The 16,777-nt window shown below is 67.9% G+C and overlaps 2 protein-coding genes across 5 annotated transcripts; one reads left to right on the plus strand and one right to left on the minus strand.

Annotated features, from left to right (window-relative positions):
- The first annotated feature begins 353 nt into the window (after positions 1-353).
- STAT6 (signal transducer and activator of transcription 6) lies at positions 354-11,019 on the plus strand. 2 transcript variants are annotated; one of them, XM_021542477.4, is made up of 20 exons: positions 354-1,193; positions 4,313-4,442; positions 4,548-4,686; positions 6,241-6,324; positions 6,411-6,715; positions 6,830-6,961; positions 7,072-7,260; positions 7,332-7,419; positions 7,509-7,631; positions 7,737-7,829; positions 7,973-8,179; positions 8,256-8,350; positions 8,445-8,581; positions 8,688-8,834; positions 9,017-9,086; positions 9,359-9,484; positions 9,569-9,670; positions 9,769-9,834; positions 10,058-10,204; positions 10,281-11,019. In XM_021542477.4, the coding sequence occupies exons 1-20, from the start codon at positions 779-781 to the stop codon at positions 10,456-10,458; spliced, it is 2,973 nt and encodes a 990-aa protein (XP_021398152.2). In that variant the 5' UTR covers positions 354-778; the 3' UTR covers positions 10,459-11,019. The 2 variants fall into 2 exon arrangements, with proteins under 2 accessions (XP_021398152.2, XP_085419214.1); XM_085563088.1 differs by lacking the exon at positions 354-1,193 and adding an exon at positions 3,404-3,595.
- Positions 10,946-16,777, minus strand: NAB2 (NGFI-A binding protein 2). 3 transcript variants are annotated; one of them, XM_085563091.1, is made up of 7 exons: positions 15,280-16,777; positions 13,493-14,294; positions 13,139-13,272; positions 12,619-12,670; positions 12,323-12,455; positions 12,036-12,236; positions 10,946-11,942 (listed from the first exon to the last, which is right to left on the minus strand). In XM_085563091.1, exons 2-7 carry the CDS (start codon positions 14,285-14,287, stop codon positions 11,848-11,850), a joined length of 1,410 nt encoding a protein of 469 aa, XP_085419217.1. In that variant the 5' UTR covers positions 14,288-14,294; positions 15,280-16,777; the 3' UTR covers positions 10,946-11,847. The 3 variants fall into 3 exon arrangements, with proteins under 3 accessions (XP_085419217.1, XP_085419218.1, XP_021398151.2); XM_085563092.1 differs by lacking the exon at positions 12,036-12,236; XM_021542476.4 differs by lacking the exon at positions 15,280-16,777 and having other exon boundaries at positions 13,493-15,255.

The following is a 16,777-nucleotide window of genomic DNA, read 5'->3' on the forward strand; positions in this document are numbered from 1 at the left end:
CCAAAGCCCCCTCCCCACTCGACACCGTCCTGGACGGGGGCGTGGGGAGGCCGGGAAGCCCCTTCCCAGTCCCGAGCAGCCCCGGCGGGTGTCCGCTCTCCCGGGATGTCCCGGTGCACAGTGGACGGAGCCGCGCTCACGGGGGGCCCCGGGCGCGTTTAATGCTGGAAATGGCAGCACGGAGAGTTCACTGGCGCCAAGCGGGAGGAGCCGGGGGGAACGCGGGCACCCCGCGGCCCTGCCCCAGCCCCGGTACCGCATCCCCAGCCCCGGCAGCACCGGCCCCGCGGCCCTCGGTGCGCCCCGGCGGCACCGCGGTGCGGCAGCGCCCCCTGGCGGCCCCGGGGGAGCCGTGCCCCCGTTCTGCCCCGCCGCTCCGGTGGGCGCGGGGGTCGGAGCGCCCCGGGGCGGCGCGGGTACCCCCGTGAAGCACCAAGGCCCCTCAAGCAACGAGCACCCCGTTTCAGTGCCCCCGCTCCCGTGTTCTGTTCGGTTCCGGAGGGCGCTGGCAGAGGCGGGCACAGCCCGGGACCGGCCACGGGCTCGAATGCCACGACGGGGACCGGGTTTCCAACAGTGCGGGGAAGGCGCAGCTCGGGACCGACGGCCCGGCCCGGTGCACAAGGGAATAGCGGTGCCACGGAACCGGGAGTGCCTCGGTGCGAGAGCACCCGCGGGAATGGGCGGGGGGCACCCACGGGGATGGGCGGGGGGCTTGGAAGGGCAGCAAAGAGGGACCTGATTAGAGCAGGAGTAGGGTCAGGAATGAGTGTCACAGATGGGGCGGGGGGACACGCGTGGGTTTGTGAGGGCTGAATGGGGCAGATGTGTGGTCACGAGTGGAATACAGGATAAGAGTGTGGTCATGATCGGGGACAGGAATGGAGAGATACAGGGCGAGAGTGGGGTCACGACTGGGTGGGGGCTGACATGGCACGGACGCGGAGCCGGCGGGTGCCGCAGCCCCTCGGTGGGGACGTCCGGGGATCCCAGGTCCTGCCGAGGCTGGTCCCGGTCCCGGTGCCCTCCCATCCCTCCGCTCGCGCGTCTCCTCCCCCTTCCTGCCCTCGGCGCTTCCCGGCGGAGCGGGGCCGCCGCGGGGACCGACCGCGCCCGCCGCCGCTATGGAGTGAACGAGAGGCTGCGGGGCCCGGCCGGACCGGCCGCCCCCCGCCCGCGGCTGCTCTCGCCAGGTAACGCCGGACCGGGGACCGGGGACTCTGCCGCTGCTTGGCACCTCCCGGCCCGGCCCGGAACTCGTGCAGGGGCGCCGAGATGGCAGCCGGAGGGAGACGGGGCTCTGCGGTATCCCAGGGGCGGGGGCTGCCCGGGACTGGGGGGGCTGTCCGGCGGCACCTCCCTGCTCCGGGGGTGGGCAGTGCGACGTGTGACAGGATGAACGAGGTCTCCGAGGGGGAGCGGAGTGACTGCCAGCCCCTCACTGGGGTGTTTGGGGATGGGAGGGGATGGGGAAGGGGGCTCCGGTGACCGGTGCCGAGGCTGCATCGGCCGCCCAGGTGGAAACGCAGCCCAGCTCGACCCCAAGTCCGGAGCACCATCTGCTGGGTGTGTGCAGAGGATGGCACCCAGCTCTCCTGGCACCCCGCTCTCCTGGCTGGGCGCTGTTTGGGGATGGGGTGTGCGTGGGGCAAAGGAAGACCCTTTCCTTTCCCCATCCCGCCGGTGGACGTGAACAGGGAGTTCCTGAGACGGGAGCGGCACCGAATCCAAGCCGGGCTCCCCAAGCCGTGAGTCATCTTGGGCTGGGTCGGCTGGGAAGGCCCCGCTCCTCTTCCTGTGAACCAGAGGAACTTTCGTGCCCTGAGCGGTCAGCAGTGGGCTGCTCCCCAACACGTGGGTGTCCTCCTCGTGGCACTGTCACCAGTGTCCCACCGTGTCCTGTGTTCTGACCTCTGCCTCCGCCGGCAGCAGTGGTGTTCTCAGCACCCCGGGGAAACTGAGGCATGCTGAGGTGCAGAAACGTTCCTCGGTGAGGGCAGTCAGAGAGAAGTCCGGGTGTTCACAGCATTTGGAAAACCTCGGAGTATGTGTCGGCGAGAAAGCCCCGAGGAATCTGCGGGCAGGATAAGGGAGCGTGCTCTGAGGTGCCCCGCAGGGTGAGGAGGGTGCGGAGGGACCCGCCTGCACCAGGCTGGGAGATCGCAGAGGGCAGCGGGGACATGGCCAGGGGTGCGATCTGTCCCCGTCCCCTCGACACAGCCCACCCGAGGGTGGGGGGCTGCGGCTGGCTGCCAGCAAGGCCCGGTGGTTAATGAGTAACATCCGTGGGATGTACGGCGGCACCTCAGGACAAGGAAGGAGACGGGGAGCGTACGGCGGCTCCGGCCTCGGAACAGGGTTTCCTGTTGCAGTGAGAGCACAAAAACCGTATTGAGACTGTGGGGGTCCCTGAGCCCCCTCTCCGTGCCTGGGCTCCTCCTGAGCCACCTTCTCACCCCAGAGTCCCCCAGCCCCACGGGTAGGCAAAGCCCTTTGGGTGGAGGAGGAAGTGAAAGTGGCTGTGTGGAGGGATTTTGGGGAGGGGGAGCGGGTGGGGGGCGGCTGGTCCTGCCCCGTGTCGAGCCGGTTTCCCCAACCACAACACAACTGCGACCTCGGCTTCCCGGGGTGACCTGGAGGAGGGTCCCCATGGGATGTTGTCCCTAGGAGGGAACTGGGAAAAGTTCTTCTGCAGAAGGAGAATAGGGAAAAGTGTGGAAATTAGAATGGGAAGGATTCAGGGCACGGCTGGGCTGATGGAACTGCTGTGACTGATGCCAGGAGGGGACAGGCAGGTTCCCCTGCCTCAAGCTCCTCCTGAGCTGTGGGAGGAAGGAGCGGAGCAGCTTCTCCCGCAGCCTCTCAGCAGATCCAGGCATGCCTGGCTTAAGGCTTACGCTGCAGGTTGGCGCTTCCAGCCAGCAGCTGCCTCCCAGGGCTGAGCAGAAATACAGGTTTAATGGGGCAGCAGGATGAGGATTAACCTCGAGAGTGGCAGAAGGAGAGGTTGTTTTTCCCCTCCTGCCAAGAATCCCGCTGGGATTGTGGGGAAAAACCCAGCAGCATTCCCAGAATTGCTGCGTGCGTTTCCCACTGGGCATTGACCCCTCGGAGCAACCTCATCCCCTGCAGCGAATCCTCGGGATCCGTTCGCCCCGGGCAGCGTGGCGTCGAAAGCAAAAGCAATTCTGGAAGGCGCCAGCGTCCAGCCAGCACGGTCGATCCCTTCCTGGGGTGCCACACGGGCGCTCCGTGCGGGCCGGGCTGCTCCCGCTGCAGCAGCTCGGGGCAGGCCGCGGGCGTTTGTTTGCTCCGGCTGCGGCGTTGCCCAGTGACGCCGGCTTCCTTCCCCTCGCTGGGCTCTCCCTCCGAGCCTCGGCCCCACCTCCGCCCTGCGCCTCCGGCGGCTCCGCAGGCCCAGGCCCGTGGGGAGCGCGCTGCCCGCGGGGCTCGGAGCGGGCCGGGGCTCGGGGCTCGGGGCTCGGGGCTCGGGGCGGGCCGGGGCAGCCGCCGCCGCCCGGCCCCTCGTCTGGGCCGGGATCCGCCGCGGGATCGGGCCTCGGCCGCGGGCGGGGCCGGCGGAACCGGCAGCGAGGTGGGGACGGGCCCCCCGCCACCCCGGCCGGGCCCGAGGGGGCGAGCGCGGCGGGAGAGGCGCGGGCGGTGCTGAGGGCACGGGCTGGCGGTGTTGGGCTGCCAACGCCCACCTCGGGGTGCGGTGGGGCCGTGAGCCTGCAGCCGGGGCATTCCGGGTGGAATTCCCTATGTAGCGACTCGTTGCAGTGCTCTTCTTGCTTTTCCTGGTCTCTGGAGCCCACCGAGGGTGAGGGGCGGCTGGGGAAGGATCCCTCCTTGAGGGGGACACCTGAGGAAGTTTTGGGGGGAAGCCAAGCCACTTCGCTGGGGTTATCCCAGTGGAACGGCCTCACCAGGTTTGGGGGAGCTCACACTTCTCCCGCTCCCCGGAGTTCCGCGCTCTTCTGGCTCTCCCGGCTCTCCTATGCCCATCCCTTTCAATGTCCTTGTGGCAGAAGGAGCAGGGAATCCCCGGAGATGCGGGAAACTGAGGCACAAATGGGCCGCCAGCCCGCCCAGGATTGCCCAAGAGGCTGATCATGGATCAAGCTTCCCACTCCTCCTCCTCCTCCTCCTCCCCAGCAGCTCCAGCCCAGTGGAGCGGCAGGTTCAGACGTGGAGGGACAAGCAGCAGCTCTCGCCCCCTTCCTGAGGGGCTCTCAGCCCTCGACCCCACCAGGGCTGGGCTGGGGGCTGCTCGAGTGGCCCTGCCCCCATCCCCTCTCCTGTCTTGCAGGTAACTGTTCCAAGATGTCCCTCTGGAACCTCGTGTCCCACATGCCACCAGAGGAGCTCAGCAGCCTCTACACGGAGTTTCCCCGGAGCCTGCGCTGTCTCCTGGCCGAGTGGCTGGAGGACCAGCCCTGGTGAGTCTCCCGGGACCCTTCCTCCCTGGAGCAGCACGGGGCTGGAGGTCACATAGTGGAGGGTGGGGGATCCATGCCCATTCTCCCAACTTTTCCCCTCTCCAGGGAGTTCATCAATGGCTCAGACGCCTTCTGCAGCGGCGTGGCCAGCAGGATGCTCTCGGACATGCTGGAGAAACTCCGCAGTGCTGCCGGCAGCGATGGGCAGCAGTGCCAGATCCTGCAGCAAGTCAGCAACATCGAGGTGTGGAGGGCCCCTGGGGCTGGATCACGCTGGGATTGCAGCCAGCTCCCAGGAAAACTTGATTATTTTATGCTGGAAGGGCTCAATGCCTAAGGACAGTCCCTGTGTGCCACCCTTTTCCAGGCTTGTGCGTGATGAGAGGACTCAGCAATTGAGTTTTTGGGATCTTCCAAAGGACAGAGGGGGGTTGTTTGCATCCCAGGGCTGTCCCAGGTTCTGCAGCCCAGTGGCCCACAGGCAGCTGCCACATCTTCCCTGAAACAATCCTGTGGGGCCTCTGCTGAGCCCCACAGCCCCACTCACCCCCAATTGTTGGCACCTGGGGGCTGTCTCAGCAGATGTTCCCCATTTTCTGCTCGAGTGTTTGATTTCTCCTTCCTCCAAGCCGTGTGGGTCTGTGTTTCCTCCTGCCGTGAGCTCTGGGTTTCATTTTTGGGGCTCTTTTTCTTATCAAGGCTGTTGGAATTGCTCTGTCCCTTTCACAACCCTCTGATTTATCCCCTCTGGCCAGTGGAGCTCAGAGTGCCATGGCTGAGCAGGGCTCACTCCCAGAGCCCCATTCTGGTTGAAAACTCTGCTTTTTTTGGTAGCAAACTTTTTTAGTATCCAGCATTTGGAAAAGGATCAGCTTTAATAACAATTTCTGGGGAGCGAGCAGGGTGACTTTTCAAAACAAGACCGTTGCTTTTTGCTGTAGGAAACAAGCAGATGTTTCAGCTTAGGGATTTTTTATTATTTAAAACGTTGACGCAGAACAGCCCTCCTGTGTTCCCTCCTCCCTCCATCCCTCATCCCAGAACACCAAATCCTCATTTCTCCATGCCTGGCCAGGCTGTTCCCTGCTCTTGGTGCTGCTGTGGCTAGGTGGCCCCCAGGATGGGCAACCACAGGGCTGGGGATGCAGGTGGGAGCCAAATCTGAGCCTCTCATCTCCTGGATCCCACATTTCCCCTGGAAGAGCCCACGGGGCTACCAGTGTTGCATCCAGACCCCCGCAGTGGAGCTCCCACCGGCACAGGAACCCACCAAGCACGTCATCAGCCATTCCCCCATCGTGTTTCTGCTGCTGTTTTGGGAAGTAGCTAATTTGGGAAATGCGTGAAGGCCGGAGGAGCTGGCACGGGACACGGGAGGCAGAGCCAGCAGGGGAATTCCTCGCCCTGTTTTCAGTGGAAAGCATTGATCCACCCAGGGCAGCTGGGAGAGTCTCCCCCAGGTGTCAGGCTGCAGGCTGGAGGAAATGCTCACAGGAATGGAGAATTCCTTTTCAGTTCGGATTTTTTTTTTTCCCAATTTGATGTTGATTCTTCTACTTTTTATTCCAAAAACTGGAGTTGGGGCCGGTCATCCTGATGTTCCCTCCAGCTCCAGATGTTCCATGATTCAATGCACCATTTAAAGCGCTTTTAAAGCTGGAAATAGGCTCTGCAATGGTTGTGGAACCCCTGAATTGCCTTGGCCAGTGGTTGTGGGAAGGAGCTGGGGTGGGAGGGGGCCAGGAACAGGGGGCACGTGTCCTGTCCCCCCTGACACCCCCCGTTTGTGTCCCCCCAGAACACCTTCCGCCGGGACCCGCTGCGGCTGGTGGCCGTCGTGAGAGCCGTCCTGGAGGGCGAGAAGGCGGCCGTGCTCAAACGGGTGGGTGCTCCCTGCCCCCCTCCTGGGCACCCTGAGGTGCAGGACCCCCCCACAGCCCCCGCTGACCCCGCTCTGCTCTGCCCCAGGACCACCACCTGCCCCTCAGCTTCCACCGGCGGCAGGAGGAGTTGAAGTTCAGCCTGGGGCTGCAGCGGCTGCAGCACCGAGTCCGTGAGATCCAGGCGCTCCTGGAGGAGGGCTCAGGGCGGGACGGGGCTGTGCAGAGCCCCGTGGCCCCCAGGGAACTGCCCACCCTCATCCTGGAGGCTGTGAAGGAGCTGGAGGTGGCCAAACAACAGGTCCTGAAGAGGATCCAGATTTGGAAGAGACAGCAGCAGCTGGCAGGGAATGGGGCCATCTTTGAGGAGAATCTGTCACCGCTGCAGAAGAGGTGAGAGGGCACAGGGCAGGGCTGGGAGACCCTGAGCAACCTCCTGCTCCCTCCACTGGCCCAAAGGGCTCTGGGTGAGTGAGGGTGGGCTGCTGAGGGTCCCCCTTTCCCCAGGTGCGAGAACCTGGTCGAGGTTTACTTCCAGCTTCAGCAGCAGGTGATGGCAGCAAGCACAGAGCTGGGGCCTGAGCTGCTGGCCCGGCTCGTGGAGCGCTTCAACGAGGTCTTGTCCGGCCTGGTCAAGAGGTAACAAGCTGGGGGCTGTGGTGGCCAGGGGTTGAAATGGGCCTGCAGGGGCTGGTGGCAGGGCTGGCAGGGCACTGTGCCAAGTGCTGTGGTGGCCCTTTGTACCTCAGCTCTTTCCTGGTGGAGAAGCAGCCCCCACAAGTGCTGAAGACCCAGACCAAATTCCAGGCAAGCGTCCGGTTCCTGCTGGGCCCACGGCTGCTGAAGGCAGCACCCAAGCCCTACATGGTGAGGGCTGACATGGTGACAGAGAAGCAGGCAAGGGAGCTGGAGCTCAGCAACTACAGCAACACCCTCAGGTGAGCAGTGGGTGTGGGGCAACGGGGGCTTCCCCAGCGCCGTTTCCCCCCTGACCCCCTCCTCTGCCCAGCGAGAGCACGGGGGAGATCTTGCACAACACGGTGGCCCTGGAGACCAACCCCACCAGCGGGAACTGCTGCGCCAACTTCAAAAACGTGGTGAGTGCCACCAGCAAGGGGCTGGGCTGGGGGCTGCACTGGGTTTTTGGAGGTCCCGAGGCTGGGGATGCTCAGCTCTCCCTCCCCAGCTGTTGAAGAAGATCAAGCGCTGCGAGCGGAAGGGCTCCGAGTCGGTGACGGAGGAGAAATGCGCCGTCCTGTTCAGCACCAGCGTCACCTTGACCCCCAGCAACGTCTCCATCCACCTCCAGGTACCATGAGATGGGGCTGAGCCTTCCCTGGGGGACATGTGTGCTGCACTGGGGCAGTCCCAGGGCAGCCACCACACCTGGCTCAGGGCCACTCTCTGCCCCCAGGTCCTGTCTCTGCCCATTGTGGTCATTGTCCACGGGAACCAGGACAACAACGCCAAAGCCACCGTGCTGTGGGATAACGCCTTCTCCGACATTGTGAGTGCCACGGGCTGGAGGGAAGGAGCTGGAACCTGGGGCTGCCTGGCTCTGGAATGGGGGGAGCAGTGCAGGTGGGAGCAGGAGCCCCTGGGTGGCACATAGTGGGTGTCCTGGCCTGATGATCCCCTGCCTGGCCACAGGACCGGGTGCCCTTTGTGGTGGCCGAGCGTGTGCCCTGGGACAAGATGTGCGACACCCTGAACCTGAAGTTCATGGCAGAGGTGCAGACCACCAAGGGGCTCCTCAAGGAGCACTACTTCTTCCTGGCCCAGAAGATCTTCAATGACCACAGCGCCAGCCCCGAGGACTTCCAGAGCCGCCACGTCTCCTGGGCCCAGTTCAACAAGGTGACTGGGAGGGCTGGCCAGGGTGGACAGGCGCCAGCATGGCCACGGGGAGTCTCATGGCCTCTGTCTGCCTCAGGAGATCCTCCCTGGCCGGGGATTCACCTTCTGGCAGTGGTTTGATGGAGTCCTGGACCTCACCAAGAGATGCCTCAAAAGTTACTGGTCAGACAGGTGGGTGCCCTGGGGCTGGGCTTTGGGGGTCCTGGTCCCACCCCACTGCCCTGGGTGGTCCTGATCCCTGTTCCTCACCCGTCCACCTCTCCAGGCTCATCATGGGCTTCATCAGCAAGCAGTACGTGTGCAAGCTGCTGAGCATGCAGCCGGACGGGACGTTCCTGCTCCGCTTCAGCGACTCCGAGATCGGGGGCGTCACCATCGCTTACGTCATGCGGGGCAAGGACGGTGAGCAGGGTCAGGTGCTGTGCAGGGGGGGATCCTCACTGCCAGGGGGTTTGGGCACTGATGGGAACCAGCACTGGAATGCAGTGATGTGTCTCCCCTCGCTCAGGCTCCAGCCAGGTGGAAAACATCCAGCCCTTCTCTGCTAAGGACCTGTCCATCCGCTCCCTCGGCGACCGCATCCGGGACCTGGGGCAGCTCCGTAACCTGTACCCCAACATCCCCAAGGACCAGGCCTTTGGGAGTCACTATAACAGTGAGTGGGGAAGGCTGAGATGGGCCCTGCGCTGCCCCTCTGCATCCCAGCAATGCTGCAGGGGCGGTCATGGGTCTCACCCAGGTGTCCCCAAGGCTTGCAGGGACAGCTGGGGCTGGCTGAGGTGGTTGGCAGGGCATGGTGGGGGTGGTGGCTCACAGATGTTTCTCCTCCCTGAGCAGAAGAGCAGACAGGCAAGGACGGCCGGGGCTACGTCTCCACTGCCATCAAGATGACTGTGGAAAGTGAAAGGTGGGTGCGAGGCCATATTTGTGCTGGAGGCGTGTGCACATGGGCCAGAGTTTGCACAGACCCCTGGCTGGCCTGAGCATCCCTCTGGGCAGGGAAATCCCTGACTGGGAAAAGCAGAGCTGTGCTGGTAAGCGAAGAACCCCCCGTGGGCCCCCAGGCTACACTGGGGCACGTCTGTGCACCTCCCAGCCTTCCCCCGAGCACCCGCTGGCACATGTGGCCCTTCAGAGCCTGGACCTGACAGTGCTGATGGGGTCCGTGTGCTTTTGCAGGGACCAGCAGCCTCCAAGCACCATGGGGGCCCCCCACGAGGCCCCCCAGGCGCCCATGTTCAACCTGCCCATGCTGCAGCACGAGCTGCACCCTGAGAATCTGCAGCCACTGCTGGCTCCCATCTGGTGAGTGCCCTGCTGTGGGGTGTGGGGTGGGGGCTGTGGCAGAGCCCCCCCCCCAATCTGAACCTCTGTGTGTGTGCACTGCAGCCCCCCCACTCCATTCTGCCCCCAGCCCATGCCCACGGGCTACCCCACGGTTGAGAGCAGCATCATGATGGTCCCCGACAGGCTCACCTCCCCCTTCCACAGGTAGGAGCAGGGCAGGGTGGGGGGCGGGCTGGACACCCTTCCACCCCCAGCAGGGTCAGGGGTGTTGCCCCCTCTCTGAGTGCTCCTGCTCCCCACAGCCCATCACCGATGCTCTCGCCTCCATCGCTGTCCCACTGCCAGGACCCTGCCTTCAGGTCCCCCGGGTAAGACCTGGCACACAGGTGGAAGGGGGGCACCCTGCCCTGCACCCCTTTCCACCCCCCCAAACCCCCTTCCCAATGCCTGGAGTGGCCATCCCCAGCTGACCGGTGCTCCCAGGAGGAGCTCCACACCAGCCCCCCACAAACCGAGCAGTGCCCCCCCCAATGCCTTGGGGCCGGGGAGTGCCCTGTGGGACAGGGTCTACACCGTTCTTTGCCACCCCAGACCCTTCATGCCCAACCAGTTCATGCCTGGGGAGGTCTCGCAGCTGCTGCCCGCGGGTCCCTCCGTGGAGCCGCAGGACGCGGAGATGCCCGAGCTGCCCCCGTTCCAGCCGGTGGAGGATGCGTCGCTGCAGAGCCCTCCGCGGTGGTAAGCACGGGGAGGGGTCAGCGGGGGGAAGCCCCTCCCAGCCCACCCTCGCTCACCCTGCTGCTCCTGTCCCCAGGATGTCGCCCAGCATGGAGCAGCCGTCAGCCTCGGAGTTGGAGCAGCTCCTGGAGGTGCCCCTGTTGCCCCCCTTCGCGCCCCACCCGCAGCACAGCGGGTACCCCAATTCCAGCCTGTCCTCCTGGGGGCTGGGGGACGCGCGGTGGGATGACAGCATCCGGCCAGGACACGCGTGAGGGGGCTCCTGGGGGGGGTGAGCATCGGACTGGGGACCCCCCCCCAAATCTCTCCCAGCCTTGCCTGGGTTCATGGACTCGATACTACTCCTTGCAGGAGTGGAAACTCCAGCTGGGAAAAGCGGGGTTGGGGGGATTTGGGGTAACCCTCGTCCCTCCCCCCTCCGTGCATTGCTGCCCGCCCCCGCCGCTGCCGGGGGTCCGCGGGTGAAGGGGTGCAGGCGCAGGGGCCCCGTCCTGCGTGGGGAGCACCGGCAGCCGCACGCGGTGCCCCCAGCCCACGCCGCCGGGATGAGTCACCGCGGGGGCGGGAGGCGGCAGCGCGAACGGCGCCGGGGCGGAGGTGCCAGCCCGGTGCCCCCGGCGGGAGGGGGTGGGAGGGGGACACCGAGACCCCCATGGAAAGGGACACGGCCCCCCTGCACCCCCGCTTGCTTTGGGGTTTTGAGCTGTTTCCCCTGCCCCTCCCTCCAGGCTGGAGCAGGGGTTAGGAAGATAAGCCATAAAATAAAGTTTTATTCCAAAATAACAAAATAAATAATCTACTGTACACGGTACAAAGGAAGAGTCGCTAATGCTCTAAAAAGACACCACACAGTCCTAACGGGGAGGGGGGGGCGGGGGTTGAGAACCCCGGGGCTGGGCACGGCTTGTAGGGGGGAAAAGGAGGAGGAACCCCGAGGGTTTTTTTTGGGGGGGGAACAGCACCTCCCCAGTGCCCGTCAAACGCCGCCTGCGTCGTGCTGGGAGGGGGTGACACCCCACGGCACGTGTGGCACCCCCCGGCACAGGGACCATGCTTGAAGCACACGCAGGTATCGGGGTGCGGGGGGGACGCGTGCGGGGGCTGCGGGAGGAGGGTGGGTGGGGGGTATTTACAGCCGATGCGGTGCTGGGGCGGGGGTCGCAGGGTGGGCAGGGGGGGTGCACAGTGAGCTGGCACGTGCTGCGGGGAGGGGGCTGGCGGCTGGTGCGTGGGCGCTGCGGGTGGGGGGGGTGGCGGACGGGACCGTGTGCCCGGCGTGGGCGGCAGCGCTGACGTGGGAGCGCACAGTGCGACGCGTCTGTCCCCACGCGGGAACGGGCCCGGGGTGGGGGGGACGGTCAGCACGGGGCTGTACAGGGAGCTCCAGTCCATCGAGGGCTCCCCAGCCCTGGGGGACGGCGAGGGAGCGGAGCCGGGCGGGATGAAGGTATTGCTGCTGCTGGGAGTCGCATCCCGCCGCGGCTGAGGTAACCAGAGCGTCGGTGTGGGACGGGAGGGGGCCGGGGGGGCTGTGGATGAGACCCCCCCCCGCCCACCAAGCTCCCCCGGCCCGGAGCGCCGCCGCACCCGTCCCCCCAGCACGTTATTGCTTCGTTAATGGTGGCGGGGGGGCTACAGGGGCCTCACTGCCTGCTGGTCTCCTGCTCCACCTTGATGGTGCCCCGAGGTGGGTCTGGGGGGGCCGGCGGACCCCGTTCTGCCAGCCCGTCCTCGAATTCTGTGGGGAGAAGACGGAGATGGCGTCAGGATGGCGATTCTACAGGAGAAGGCAGCGGTGCCGTCCTGCCCCGCCGGCCCCGCGGGGGCTCACCTGGTCCCGGGGGCTTCCCCGGCAGGCAGGGGCTGAGCCGCCCCACGCGATCGTGGGAGACCAGGCGGGCCAGGCGCAGCCCCTCGTCCATCAGCGTCTGCTGGAGGATGTGGCGGCTCCAGAGCCCGTGGGGCGCGAGGCCGAGGGGCACGTCCGGGGCCGCACCGGGCGGAGGGGTCAGCCGGGGACAGGCCCCCGCCGCTGCCGAGAGAGGGGCGACACTCAGCGCCAGGAGCCGGGGCACGACCACCACCAGCCCCCCAGGAAAGGGAAGGACCCCCACTCACCCTGCAAGTGGCCGTCGAGGCTCTCCCCGGAGAGGCTGCCCGTGTCCTCCTCCACGCTGGCTCGGTACCCGGCCCCGGGGGGCTCCAGCCCCACCGGCAGTGCCAGGAGCTCGGGACGGCTCTGCTCTCCCGCCTGCCAGGAGCACACAGGTGAGCAGGTCCCCCGCAGCACCCACCCCAGAACACCCACAGCCGTCACCCCAAGCTGGCATGGGCAGCCCCGGGCACGTTGCGCCGTCACACCCACGCTCACAGGTGTGCACACCTGCACACGCTCCCCCTGCACCTGCACCCACCTCCTGCTTGAGCCGCTTGGCCACGACGGCGCCGCTGTCCTCGGGATGGGCCCTGGGGGTGGAAAGGGGCTGTGTCAGGGGTGGGGGTGGCCGCAGCAAGGCACCGCGCTGTGAGCGGAACCGCCAAGCAGGGCAATGCCAGAAGCTGGGGATCTGGCACGGGTGGAATTGGGGGCGGAAAAAGAGGGAGGCAGCTGGAGAGCAAAGGGAAAAAGCAACCCTGGCAGAGCGGGCAGGGGACTTTGGGGATGGAGGCAAGAGATAGGGCATCCCCAGCGGCATCCCTTTGCTGCCTGGCATCCCTTCCCACGCCTGGCATCCCCATCATTCCCATCCTCCCCGCATCCCACGCTCCGAGGTCAGGCAGAAACCACCCACATTGGCAAAAGGGAACTGGGGGCTGTAGGGTCCTGGCCCCATCCAGAAGTGCTGGATCATGGTGCAGGTCCCAGGGGGCAAGGGGGTGACAGCCAGGCCCCACCAGGCCTGCAAGGGGGGGTTTTCCCAGGTGTGGGCTCACCTGGCGACCTTGAGCGAGGACAGGTAGGTGCTCTCCCGTGCCACCTGTCGTGACAGCGAGAAGAGCTCGACGCGCCGCAGCAGCAGCGAGTTGTCCCGCAGGCAGAACTGGGCGGCCGCCTCATTGATGATGAGCTGGGGGCAGAGATGATGCGTGAGCGGGGACAGGGACGGCAGCGCCCACGGGACAGCGGCGCCCACGCAACCCTCGGCTAAGGCACCGCCGGCTCCAGGCTGGTGGATGCAACCGGCGTGGGAGGAGACCTCGAATCCCACCCACTCACCACACCCCCAGAGCCGCCCCGGTCCCTGTCCCAGCCCAGCACATCTCAGGAACTTCAAGCACGGAGCCCACCTCGTGCAGGGTGAGCTGCTTGCCCTCGCGGCGCCGGGCCTCGCCGCGGCCGTAGATCGCGCTGTGCCGGCGGATCTCCTCCTCCTTCTGCCGGTCACCATCCTCCAGCTGGAAGATGTGCCCCACAGCCTTGGCCAGCTTCTTGTTGAGCTTCATTAGCGCCCGCAGCTCGGCCTCGCCGCCCCGGGGGCAGCTCTGCAGCAGCCGCTCCACGCTCTCCACCACCGTCCGTGCCAACTCCGGCTCCAGCTCCATGCCCACCGCCTGCTCCCCGCTGCTCCCGCCCGGGGAGAAGGGGGGACCGCCCGGCTCCTCGTCCCCACCACCCTCCGACTCTGGGGTGCTCCTTCCCGGCCACGGTGGAGCCGCTGACGGTGACAGCTTCTCCCCTGGCTCCGTGGGGCTGCGGGCTGGGGGCGTCCCGGCGCTGCCACCCCCCTTGCCCGCGGCCTCGCCGGGGCTGGCGTGCCCGTTGCTGAGCGCCTTGCGCCCGCCGGCCTCGGAGAGCTTGAAGAGCGGGATGCTGCTGACCGGGACAGCCGAGACGGGCTGGCTGAAGAGCCCCGGGTTGGAGGCCCACTCGCGCAGGGCCTTCTGGAGGCGGCGGACGTGGAGGGGCTTGGTGGCCATGCCCACCAGCGCCATGATCTCCAGGAACTCCTCCTCGCCCGCCTCGCAGAGCTGCTGCACGTCGTCCCCCCCTTGCTGGATGAAGGTCTCGTAGTAGCCCAGCAGGTTGGCGCGTTGCAGCACCCGGTACAGCTGCAGCTCCCCCAGCGTGCGGGGCAGGGCCATGACGAGCCTGTGGTGGACAGAGGACAGACGGACTCACCACCGGGATGGACGGACATGCAGGAGAAAGCCCCTCCCCACCCTGGGGCCTGGGGGTACAGGGCAAAGGGAGCATTCCCATGGATGGGTGTTCCAGTGTCCCTAAACCCCACGGGGTGCCCAGTCCCACCCATGTGCTCCGGGCTGGGACGGTCCCTGCGGCCACAGTCCTGGGTATGACACAGACATGAGTGGGGTCACTCATCCCAGCCCCTACCCCTTACCCTGGGCTGTGCCCAGCCTCTGCCCCCACCCCAGCCAGCAGCCCCTCCGTGCCAGGTCCTCACATGGAGCAGGATACACATCTGGGGGCTTCCCCCAGCCCCCCCATCCTCGGGGGGATGTGCCAATGCCGATCCTATGGCCAACATCCCCCAGCCCCTGCCCTGCCCGTGCCCTGTTCCCCCGTGGTCCCCTGGATCCCATCAGGGCCATCCCTCCCTGGTGACCCCGCCCCGCTCGGTGCCCCCATCCCCACCCCGGTCCCACCAGGGCCATCCTCCCCCAGCGTCCCCGCAGCTGCTTGGTGCCCTGCCGAGCCCCGAGCCCACCCTGTGCCCCATCCTCCCCCATTCCTCCCGGACCCACCGGGGTCACCCCTTCCCTGGGCTCTGCTCTGCCCGGCGACCCCCGCCGTTCCATCCCCCCGCCGTCCCCACGGTTCCTCAGTGCTGCCACGGCCGCCGTTCCCCCACGAGCCCGCCGACCCCTCCCGCTACCCTCCGGTGCCGCGGTGTGCCCCCGGTCCCATCCTCTCCCCGTGCATCCCGGCGCGCCGGACCCGCCCGGAGCCCCGTAGCCAACACCCCGTGGGCCCCCCGCCCTGCTCGGTGTCCCTCGTCGCTCCGTCCCCCTACGGTCCCTCCACTCCCACCACGGCCACGGTCCCCGGGACTCCCGCCCCGGCCGGTGCCCCCCGGTGCCCCGTCCCCTCCCGCCGTCCCCCGCTTGCTCACCGCCGCCTGGAACCGCCTCCGTCCGCTCCGCCCGCCCCGCCGGGCGGCCGGCGAGGGGCGGGGGGGCTCCGGGACCGGCTCTAGCCGGGGGTCCGAGGGGTGCCGGGGCTCGGGGGTCCCGCGGCCGGGCCGGGCGCTCTCCCTCCGCCGCGCCGCGCCGCTCTGCGCGCCGCCCACACGGGCGGGACCGTGAAATAGCAGCGGCCCCGGCTGCGCCGCGCGTGGGAGGCCCCGGGGGCGGATCCCGCGGCTGCCGCCCCCGCCGAGCGCGGGGGGGGGGCAGCGGCGGAGGCGGCAGCACCGGCCCCCCTTCTTCCCCACCCCCCCCCGGCACCGGAGCAGCGGGAGGAGAGCGGGAGCGGCGCCCCGCACGGCGGCATCGGGGGTCCCGCAACCCCGGCAGGGACCGGGCAGGACACGCGTGGCACGGGGGGCCCGTGGGAGAGGCAGAAGCCCGCTATGGGGACGCGGTGCTCGGTGTCGGCGCGGACACCCTGAATCCCGGGGGTCCTGCGGGCAGCGCTCGCAGCATCCCCGGTTTCGGTGGCAACCCGACCGGGAGCGGCGATGCTCCGGGTAGCGGCACCGCTGTCCCGGCAGTGCCCCCCGGTGCCGGAGCCCTTGCGGAGGGCTGGCACTCGGTGTCACCGGCACGCACACGCTGCCATCGATGGGCTCCGGGGGAGCACGCCAGCGGCGCCCCGGAGCGGCGAGAACGGGAGCGCACGGGGGTGTCTCGGGTGGGCTGGGGGGATGCTGAAGCCCCTCGGCGGCAGCACCGGGGTCCCTCCCGCGGGAGGGGGGGTGTCACGGCCCGCACCCCGGTCCGGCCCTGCGTGCCTCGGCGCTATTTATACCGCGGCCGGCGCCTGGCGTGGGGCCAGAGCCGCCCCCGCGCGATCCTGGCCGGGGGGCCGTGCCGGTGCCCGGGGCACATCCCCGGTGCTGCCGGGGGATCCCGCACGGGCACGGTCCCCATGGCGGGGGTCCTGCCCAAGCCCTCCCGGTTCACCCCCTCCCCACAGCCCCCCTGTCACTCCCCCCGCCTTCCACGACCAAGCGTCCGGCGCGGCGGGGCCGTTCCCAGCCCCGGCGCTGCCCCCGGCTGACGCACATCCTCCGCCCACGGCCCCGCCGCTTCCCGGCTCCGCCGCCCACGGCCCGCGGAGGGGGAGCGGGGGGGCCGCCCGAGCCCGCTCCCCGCTGCCCGCCCACGGGTGGCCACCGCCCCACGGTGGGGGGCGGGGGGGAACCCGCGCGGAGAGCGGCACCCCCTTCCCGGGACTGGGGGAGCCTCGCCGCGAAGCGACGGACGGTGCCGGCAGCGGGGCGAACCGGAGCCCCCGAGCCGAGCCGCCGCTTGACCCGTGGGATGCGGGACCCCCTCCGCGCCGCGGGTCACCGGTGACCGTCGTGCCACGGCCGCGCTGGCAGAGCCCCGTGCGGGCCGGCGGGCCCCGGGCCGGTGGGAGCGGCGGGCCCCGGGCCCGCGGGTTCG

This window comes from Lonchura striata, chromosome 29, assembly GCF_050655825.1.
Source record: "Lonchura striata isolate lonStrDom1 chromosome 29, ASM5065582v1, whole genome shotgun sequence".
Lineage (NCBI taxonomy): Eukaryota > Metazoa > Chordata > Aves > Passeriformes > Estrildidae > Lonchura > Lonchura striata.